This window comes from Trichomycterus rosablanca, chromosome 22, assembly GCF_030014385.1.
Source record: "Trichomycterus rosablanca isolate fTriRos1 chromosome 22, fTriRos1.hap1, whole genome shotgun sequence".
Taxonomy (NCBI): Eukaryota; Metazoa; Chordata; class Actinopteri; order Siluriformes; family Trichomycteridae; genus Trichomycterus; species Trichomycterus rosablanca.
Window position 1 is genome coordinate 2,734,745 of NC_086009.1, and position 10,768 is coordinate 2,745,512.

Sequence of the window (10,768 nt, forward strand, 5' to 3'; positions counted from 1 at the left end):
TGAACAAATAAGTGAAATTTAAACATGTTTACGATAACGGTAGCCACTGATAGCCATACATATACACAATTGCAGAGTTCATGTGATTTGACCGTAAAGCCAGTAACAGACCAAGTTCATTATAATGCATGTGTTCTGGATAAGAGCGTCTTTTTTACAAAAAATGTAAATGTGTTCACATAGTTTTGTCTCCATTTATACACAGATTTATATTCATTGATAACACGACACCTAATTAAATTTTATACTTCATACTTCTTTGCTCTTACTGATGTAAATATTGAGATATTTACTTTCTTTACAATCTGCCATAAATGCTTCCCTTCAGTCCATGTCCAGGGAGGTCAGCTCGAGAGCCCAAGGCTGTAAACGTGTTAATGACGTTGCCTATACAGTGGACACACAAACATTACATTCACTGGAGATGGACTTAAGATTGCCTTAAGAGTGTCCATGCTTTTACACAATTTTGGTTCTCACGTTCTCAGGCAAATATTTACTCTGCTTTCTTTTTTTCATCCTTAATGAGGTACATACAGACACAAACATTTAAGGTGCCATCAATTTTCTGTAATCAATTTTTGGAGTTCTGTTTTTAAAAGTGGGGCATTTTCTTAAATAAGTAAAGGGTGCCAATATTTTTTATACATGACTGTATATTATTAACTGCTTTAACAATCTTGGTCTTTACAATAATAATATGACATGATGCATCTATATGTAAAGCCAGATATTTCCTGTCTATTTGCATGATCCAACAAATGCAAATGACTGAACTCAGCATAAGGCAGACTGATGTTCAACCATGTTCTATAAAGCATTCACAATCTAGTCTGTAATACATTTTAGCATGTTTATAATTATCACTGGAACTGTAATAGTAAATTGTTGTTTTGTCTGGACGGTGCAGCACTAGATAACAGCATCTGAAACTAGAGACTTGGACTCATCAGTGAAGTCCAGAAAAGATTATGGCAGCTCCTTTCTCTCAGTGGTCGACTCCTTAATGATCTAAAAGAGAAACATAGAATGTAATCAGTACAGTCAGGCAAAGAAAGAAAGAAAGAAAAAGGAAGGAAGGAGCTGTACCTCTCCATCACGTGTTTCAACAGTTCGAACGACGATGCTTCTCTTCAGATAAGGTTCAGGAGGAACTTTAGTGTCTATACTGGTTTCTGATACCAAACAACAACATTGAAAACACAAAATAGACATAATTAATTAAGACAGAGTCTTTGGAAAGTGTTATCCTAAGCAAGATTTGGAGAGGAGGGATCTAATTTCACATCTACAACATCTGGTTTTCTCAATTCCTGGCAATAATATCATTCAGTCTACACATTTAAAGGGTTTACAATCATTAAAAGGGTTTACAAATCTGCTAGCTCTGTTCATTTACATTTTTCTAACAGTCCCAACTTTTTTTTTGTAAATAATACAAGTTGTGAAGTTTGAACTTACCTCTAAAGTGCAGGTTGGCGAAACTCTGCACAGGAACAGTGATCCTGAAATCGATCACACATGGATTAATTAAACAGCTGCGTGTGAGACATTCATTCATTCATTTTAACATTTGAGGTTTTTCCTCGCCTGCTCTCCTCGCCCTCCAGCAGCTTCCTGTAGGTGGTGATCTCTATGTCCAGGGCCAGTTTCACATTGAGTAAATCCTGGTACTCCTGCAGATGTCGAGCCATCTCCTCCTTCAGAGCCTGAATCTCGTCCTCTAGACGTGCCACCGTGTCCTGATAAGCCGCTGTCTCAGTGGAGAAACGCTCCTCTATCTCTCGCAGCTGGCGTTCCAGAGAGTCGTTCTACACACACAGAGAGATGCAAAGCTGATGCTAAACCGGTAGATAAAGGCTTCTATTATTGTCTGTTGGAAACATTAGTGTGGCAGTTCATGGACAAAACATTAAAAGCGTATTTCAGACACTGACATGTCTTGGCTGATGTGGGTACAGTTCGTTGTCTAGCAGCAATTAAGGTACTGGACTAGTAATCAAAAGCTTGTTGGGTCAAGAGTTGGAAACTGTTGGGCCCTTGAGCAAGGCCATTAACCCTCAATTGCTTAGACAGTATACTGTCACAGTACTGTAAGTTAATTTGGATGAAAGCGTCTGCTAAATGCCGAACATGTAAATGTTTGAACAGAAATTTGGTACCATGGATCAACTAAAGAAAAAAGAACAATGATAGTGTAAGAAAGCAAAAGAAAAGAATATAAGAATACAAAAAGAAGGGCGCTTTGGTGGAGGAGTGATAAAACATGCAAGTTCAAATCTCAGCTCTGCTATCGGATATACAGACAATAATTAGCTTGTCCAGAGGAGGGAAGGCCAAAGAGATTCCTCATAACTGCTGCAATTACGACCTCTACTGGCTGGTTGATGGCGCCTGCACAGAGACGGGGGACAATGAAGATCAGTGCGTGACTCTCTGTGCACGTTATCCATATGAACCCGCCTCATGCAGGTGAAAGTAATCAAACGTCTACCGCACACATGTTTACTTTTACTTTTACCGCATTTAGCAGACACCTTTATTCAAAGCGACTTACAGTAGTGTGACTTTACACAGTCTAAGCAGTTGAGGGTTAAGGACCTTGCTCAAGGGCCCAACAGCAGCATCCTGGTAGTAGTCAGGCTTGAACAAGCGACCTTCTGATTACCAGTCCAGTACCTTAACCGCTAGGCTACAACTGCACATGTCAGAGGTTAGGTGTGTTAGGTATGACCCTCCTCGATCAAGAGTGGGTGAAATGAAATGAATGAATGAATGAATGAATAAATGAATGAATGAAATGTCTTGGCTGTGATGAGAAGGAACTAGTGTTCTATGTGCTCTACTGTACTGTACTCACACTTCCGCGCATCGACTCCAGATCACACGTGAGGACCTGAATCTGTCTGCGATAATCATTGGCTTCCTGCTTCGCCTGTCTCAGAGCCTCTGCGTTCCGATTGGCTGCATCAGTCAGGTCAGCAAACTGGGAAAAACAGAAGCAGGTAGAGAGATACGTCAGAACTGTGAGGTTTTTTTTATGTATTATAGGATGTAAGTGTGTACAATAAATGTGTACGGGTGTGTATCTGTGAAGCTGAGTGAAATCCAGTATGTTTAAGTGGAATTATTTCTGCAAAGACTTTCTCCAGACACTAATATGCTTAGAATATGCTTAGATCTTGCCCCCTGGTTTTTACACCCCTTACCATATAACCTTCTCTTACTGTGCTGTCTAATGGATCACTTGTAGATTGAAGCCCTTTTTTCAGTCCAAATGCCCCTGAATTCTGCCCATAAAGATTTGATTGCTGCATGTGTGTAAGGTATGTGTGCGTGGGGGTTTGGTGACAGGGGAAACACAACTGACTTTGGAACGGTACCACTCCTCGGTCTCCTGCATGTTGGACGCAGCCATGGATTCGTACTGCACCCTGATCTCCCTCAGCGCTGCGGTCAGGTCCGGTTTGGACACGTCCAGATCCACATGTACCTGCTGAGCCATCAACTGCTCCTGCAGCTCCCTCATCTCCTACAAGCCCCCGGGACAATGAGAAACACCAGGACAGAGATGAATGTTAACATGAGAATCCTCTGGATCCTCTTCGGGAGATGTTGACTGAGAGATAGCGTACCTCCTCGTGGACTTTCTTCAGGAAGTTAATCTCATCCTGCTGCGCTTCAATCTTCCGCTCCAGCTGCACCCTGGTCAGAGCCGCCTCATCCACATCCTCACGGAGCAAGACAAGCAAAAAACGAGGGTTTCAAATGCATTTAAAAATAAACTCTTTTAATCAGGCTTATTTAAATGCAGTTTGTATAAAACATCAAATGCCTAAAGGCAAGCTTTCTGATTGCCTCCATTATTCAATATTTGCAATGCTGAATTATTTTAGATCATTAAATGTAATTATGGTTCACTGATCCAGATCTACTGTGGCGACATCTTAATTCGAGGGCCAGATGGTTTTCAAAACACTCCCAATAAAATTCTGAAAATCAGGGAAGCTTTTTTCAAGCTTTTTAGACAATGAACAGTTGCAAAAATTATATATGTAAATATTTTACTTCTATTGTAAGAATGAAGTACCTGTCTAAACCCATTCAGGCTGTTTTCTGCCTCTTGTCGCTGGGTTATCTCATCCTGGAGTCTGAAACACAAACAAAAAATGTTAGAAATAACATTTACCATATAAACTCTGTAAATATACAATTACAGACTGTAGCCCATCTGTTGCTCTGTACATTTTGTTACACCCCTGTATCCTATGTATCATTTGAAATGGACTCCCACTGGAATACCCACTGACCAGACGTTATAAGGGTGGTGGACCATTCTCAAACCACATGTTGTAATAACATGGCAGTGTGTGTTGTACATACAGTGTATCACAAAAGTGAGTACACCCCTCACATTTCTGCAGATATTTAAGTATATCTTTTCATGGGACAACACTGACAAAATGACACTTTGACACAATGAAAAGTAGTCTGTGTGCAGCTTATATAACAGTGTAAATTTATTCTTCCCTCAAAATAACTCAATATACAGCCATTAATGTCTAAGCCACCGGCAACAAAAGTGAGTACACCCCTAAGAGACTACACCCCTAAATGTCCAAATTGAGCACTGCTTGTCATTTTCCCTCCAAAATGTCATGTGATTTGTTAGTGTTACTAGGTCTCAGGTGTGCATAGGGAGCAGGTGTGTTCAATTTAGTAGTACAGCTCTCACACTCTCTCATACTGGTCACTGAAAGTTCCAATATGGCACCTCATGGCAAAGAACTCTCTGAGGATCTTAAAAGACGAATTGTTGCGCTACATGAAGATGGCCAAGGCTACAAGAAGATTGCCAACACCCTGAAACTGAGCTGCAGCACAGTGGCCAAGATCATCCAGCGTTTTAAAAGAGCAGGGTCCACTCAGAACAGACCTCGCGTCGGTCGTCCAAAGAAGCCGAGTGCACGTGCTCAGCGTCACATCCAACTGCTGTCTTTGAAAGATAGGCGCAGGAGTGCTGTCAGCATTGCTGCAGAGATTGAAAAGGTGGGGGGTCAGCCTGTCAGTGCTCAGACCATACGCCGCACACTACATCAAATTGGTCTGCATGGCTGTCACCCCAGAAGGAAGCCTCTTCTGAAGTCTCTACACAAGAAAGCCCGCAAACAGTTTGCTGAAGACATGTCAACAAAGGACATGGATTACTGGAACCATGTCCTATGGTCTGATGAGACCAAGATTAATTTGTTTGGTTCAGATGGTCTCAAGCATGTGTGGCGGCAATCAGGTGAGGAGTACAAAGATAAGTGTGTCATGCCTACAGTCAAGCATGGTGGTGGGAATGCCATGGTCTGGGGCTGCATGAGTGCAGCAGGTGTTGGGGAGTTACATTTCATTGAGGGACACATGAACTCCAATATGTACTGTGAAATACTGAAGCAGAGCATGATCCCCTCCCTCCGGAAACTGGGTGGCAGGGCAGTGTTCCAGCATGATAATGACCCCAAACACACCTCTAAGACGACCACTGCTTTATTGAAGAGGCTGAGGGTAAAGGTGATGGACTGGCCAAGCATGTCTCCAGACCTAAACCCAATAGAACATCTTTGGGGCATCCTCAAGCGGAAGGTGGAGGAGCGCAAAGTCTCGAATATCCGCCAGCTCCGTGATGTCGTCATGGAGGAGTGGAAAAGCATTCCAGTGGCAACCTGTGAAGCTCTGGTAAACTCCATGCCCAGGAGAGTTAAGGCAGTTCTGGGAAATAATGGTGGCCACACAAAATATTGACACTTCAGGAACTTTCACTAAGGGGTGTACTCACTTTTGTTGCCGGTGGTTTAGACATTAATGGCTGTATATTGAGTTATTTTGAGGGAAGAATAAATTTACACTGTTATATAAGCTGCACACAGACTACTTTTCATTGTGTCAAAGTGTCATTTTGTCAGTGTTGTCCCATGAAAAGATATACTTAAATATCTGCAGAAATGTGAGGGGTGTACTCACTTTTGTGATACACTGTATACAGTACATGTATCAGGTGTTGTTGGGATTTATAAACACCCCACGGTCAATACTTGGAGGTCAAAAGCATCTTGTGACCAGAAATGCCCACTGATAAAAGACTAGATGAGGATTGAGATACACTGTATATGAAAAGACTACACCTACAGCAAGTGCTAACAGGGTTTGTGTTCCTAATAAAGAGGCCAGTAAATTTAAACATTATTCAGACCATGCTGTTCTAAACAGATATAAGTGAGTGTGTAGATGAGTGTGTGATTTGCGAACCCAGACCAGGATGTAGCGGTTAGTGCAAATGAATGAATGAATAAATGAATGAAGTATTTTGGAGTGTTTGCACACTTTGTTTTGTGGTACAATGGCTGGTGTGAGTGATGGGTGCAGACCAGTGTGATGGAATCTGCACTAGGAGGGTGAACACAATTGAATAGCACAGCATTATCTCCCTCTCTCTCTCTCTCACACACACACACACACACACACACACACATACTGATGGACAATACAGCTACCATTGGTTCCACAGAATGAACAGAATGATGTATGGATTACCCTGCACCCATGGCCACCACACACACACACACCAATGCATTATTATCTTTGTGAGCCATCCCACCAATACTATTTTCTGACAGGTCAATGAGCTGGGAACCCGAGTTCAAGAGGGGCTTTATTGTCATTTCAGCTTTACAAGTACATATTAAAATAATACAATGTTCCTCAGTGTGCAACACAGAACACAGAACTGATAAACAGAACTGTATACACAAAACAGTACATTACATGATGTCTATAAACTGCACAATTTAGGCTTAACCCTTTAGTTTTTTGTTCTTTGTTAGATGTTCTTATATTTTTATTTGCATTTGTTGCATTGTTGCTTGTGATAATTGTGAATTGCTGCTGCAACACTGCAATTTTCTTTCAGGATCAATAAAGTAATCAATCAATCAATCATAAATACAAGAGGCATCATCTAATCTAAAGAAATTAAGGGGGACGGGACCAAGGACAAGAGTAGTGTTGACAAGTGAGGTAAAAAACATATTCTAATGTACAGTTAGTTTATATTTCTGAGGGAATTTTATGTCTTAAGCTTCACACCCCTAAATCTGCACCTTTATAGCCTATATACAGTATAGGCTCTGTATGTAGGGACAGTGGTAGCCTAGTAGGTGGTCCCAATCCTGGTTCCACCATGCAGCCACTGTTGGACCCTTGAGCAAGGTCCTTAATGCCTCCAGCTCCAGAGGTGCTGTACAACGGCTCACCCTGCACTCTGACCCCAGCTTCCAAACAAGCTCTGATATGCAAATAAAGAATTGTTTTGTACTGTACACATGTATATGTGTGCATATATAGTTATATGACAAATAAAAGCGCTCCTAATTCCACTCAGAATTATTGAGTTCAGGTGTTTCAGGTGTTTCAGCTACACCACTTCTAACTTTGTGACGACAGTTTCCTGTTTCATCATGACAGTGCCACTGTTCACAATCAGGTACAGGTACGCTGTGCCTACGTTCTATTTCAGAGGTGTCAGACTCCTCCTGATGGGCCAGGTGTGAAATAAAAGCTAAAAACAAAACACACCACACCTATACAAAAATAGAGTTTACACCACAGTTCTGGTATATATTTTTTGCATGTCATTTAACAATATAGTACAGCGGATATCTATCTGCCAAACACCTAAATAGATTTAACATTTGACTATTTGACCCTGCCATCAATGCCAATGCAGTATTACAGCATTCACACGACCAACAGATTAATGTGAGTCTCCTTTCACAAGTGGAATAGTAATAGTAATAGTGTTGTTGATTACAAAACTATATATATATACTATACAGCCAAAAGTATTTGGACACCTGACCATGAGTTTGTTGGACATCTTATTTCAAAAACAAATTGGTGTTGAAATGAGTGACCTTTATGTGGTCATTTTGGCTATAACAAGAGCCACTTGATTCAGAAGGCTTTCTGCAAGACTCTATATTTTGCCTGTGGAAATTTGTGCCCATTCATTGGAAGAATGACAGCATTTGTGAGGCTGGGCACTGATGTTAATGTTCCAGTTCATTCCAGAGCTGTTGATTGGAGGTAAGGTCAGGGCTTTGTGTAGGACACTGGAGTTTCTTTAAACCAAGCTTTTATTCATGTCTTTATAGAGCTCGCTTTGTGCACAGTCATGCTGGAACAGCAAAGTTGGAAGCGCATAATTTCCTTTATATAATTGATTTATTACACCTGTTAGTTACTGATGTGGCTGAAACACATGAATTCAAAAGTTAGAAGGGGTGTCCCAATATTTTTTCCATATACATATTCTTGGATGAATGGATGGATGGATGGATGGATGGATAAATGGATGGATGGATAGGTAGGTAGGTAGGTACAGGTACCATGTTAATCCCAAAGGAAATTAATGTTTGCATTTTTTGATTCAAGTGTTCTGGCAAGATTAAATTCTTAGAGCAGAGTCAGTGATATTAAATAATTGCAATATAAACTACAGCTTTTATTTCATTTTTTATTATTACAAGTTGCCCGCAAGTTAAATTCTGTTACGGATTTGCCATGCAGTGGGTTTTAGACTGACCCCTGGTCCAGCTCAATAAAAAACTTTAGTCAAGCCAGTTTTAAGCCCATGACAATACAAGGCTTAACTGTGAATTAAATCAAGTGAAGTCAAATAAACTAAAATATAATAATCAAAAGTAAATACATGATGTTACGTAGTGATAACCAGACCTGTACAGTGTGAGGGAGGGAATGTGGGATAAAATATTCTGGAACTGCGGGACGTCTTCACACATCTTTGGGGCCACAAAAACCTCAGCAGATTTCATTCATTCCTTTACCCGCCGTTCTTTTCAAGCTTAAACTCCCCGATCCTCCCATCCCTGCCCCCACCTGCCCCCCAAAGACGAGAGGGGAGGACTGAGCTCACGTTAGAGAAGAAAGCCAAGTGAAAGAATGAATGAGCAGATCCAGAGCTGCAACACATGTTTTTTTACATGGACACACAATCTTTGGAACACTAATGTTTATAAATTATTAAAGAATATAAATCCTGTTATAGATTTACTGAAACTGTTCAGTAATTTCAACTCTTGTAGAAACGGTGAATGCAGATTGAATGGATGGATTTCTATAGGAGGCCCTTTGACCTTTTGAGACGTGTCCATCTGCTGTGTTAAACACCCGCTCTGTGCTGAAATGCATGATGGGCTAGCACACATACTTCCAGTTAGAATCACTTAGAATCATGCTAAACATCATTTAAGTCTTAGATTAATTGATTTCAGTGTACCGAAATATTGAACTGCATCCTGCCCCCTTACTCATCAACGTTCCCATTTCTGAAAGCCAATCAAAGCAGAACGTTCAGTTTAACGTCCATATTCATTCATCCATCCATCCCCAGTAAGCAGTTTATCTTCATGAGTATTTTGGTGGGTCCAGAGCCTGGGCGTAAGGCACGAATAAACCCTGTACAGACACCAGTCCATCTCAGGGCATCACAGATTCGAAAGCTGTTTTACTTTACTTTGCTTTACTGGTCGCTCATATTTTGCATCTGGTTTATCTGTTAATACATCAATCCATTTATCCATCCATTTGCCATGCATCCACCCACCCAACCAACCAATACATTTATTTATGGGTTATCCATCATACATCAATCTTTTTGTTGGTATCTATTTGTTGGTTCCATCCATCCATCCATTTAACCCTCAATTTACCCATCTACCCTTCATCCATCCATCTGTGTCTTTTCCCTTTCAATCTCCTGCTCTTCTCTTCACTCCTGTCTTTCTTACCTCTGCTTTAGTGTAGCCACATCTGCTCCCAAGTTGTCCTTCTCAATCTCCAGCCTTGCTTTGGCGTTGTTCAGGCCGTCCACCTGCCTGCGTAGCTCCTTCAGCTCCTCCTGGTAGATGTCCCCCAGACGGCTGGGTTCCTTCCCGCGCAGCTGATTCAGCTCGGCCACCAGCACCTTGTTCTGCTGCTCCAGGAAGCGCACCTTCTCGATGTAGCTAGCGAAGCGGTCGTTCAGGCCCATCAGCTCGACCTTCTCATTGGTGCGAGTCTCGCGGTACTGAGCCTTCAGAAGCGAGTCGACCGAGAAGTCCAGGCGGTCAGCGCCCAGAGACAGACGGGACAAACTGGACAGGGCGGCGGGACTGGACAAAGCGGTGTGGCGTGGGCTGCCGTGCAGGGACAGGCGGCCGAATGTCCTGGTGATGGGGGTCACCGGACTGGACTGAGTCCCGAAACGCTTGCGGTAGGTGGAGATGCGCTGGCTTTCCATGATGAGGGAGAAATGGAGACGCAAGTGAGTGGACAGAGGACTTTTATAGAGAAAGGGGGTTCGGTGGGAGGGATGCTGTGGGTAGAAAGGGGAAAGAAAGGGGTGAGAGGGAAAAAGGGGTGGACAGGGGGTGTGAGTTACTCCAACTCTTTGTGCTGAGGAAAGTTTATGCCTGTTAAGTCAGAGACAAGTGCCTGACCTGGTCTGATTTTTCCTTTCTTCAGAGTTTATCTGTGTGATGAAATGGGGGCCACAGTGAAGCACAAAAAAGTTAATAAACTCGGGTGTGATTATGTAGCCTGCTGATTTAAAATAGTGTACGTTTTACTTTATATTGTGTTCACCCTGTATGATCACAATCCCAGAAGCTGAATGGGAACGGGAAATTGGTAGGGAAGATATTTGTGACCTTTGGGGTGACAG

The 10,768-nt window shown here is 42.0% G+C and overlaps 1 protein-coding gene across 1 annotated transcript; it reads right to left on the reverse strand.

Moving 5' to 3' along the window:
* Positions 1-823: 823 nt before the first annotated feature.
* gfap (glial fibrillary acidic protein) lies at positions 824-10,345 on the reverse strand. Its single transcript, XM_062985109.1, has 9 exons — positions 9,855-10,345; positions 4,091-4,151; positions 3,636-3,731; positions 3,371-3,532; positions 2,861-2,986; positions 1,591-1,811; positions 1,462-1,505; positions 1,090-1,175; positions 824-1,011 (listed from the first exon to the last, which is right to left on the reverse strand). Exons 1-9 carry the CDS (start codon positions 10,343-10,345, stop codon positions 970-972), a joined length of 1,329 nt encoding a protein of 442 aa, XP_062841179.1. The 3' UTR covers positions 824-969.
* Positions 10,346-10,768: the final 423 nt, after the last annotated feature.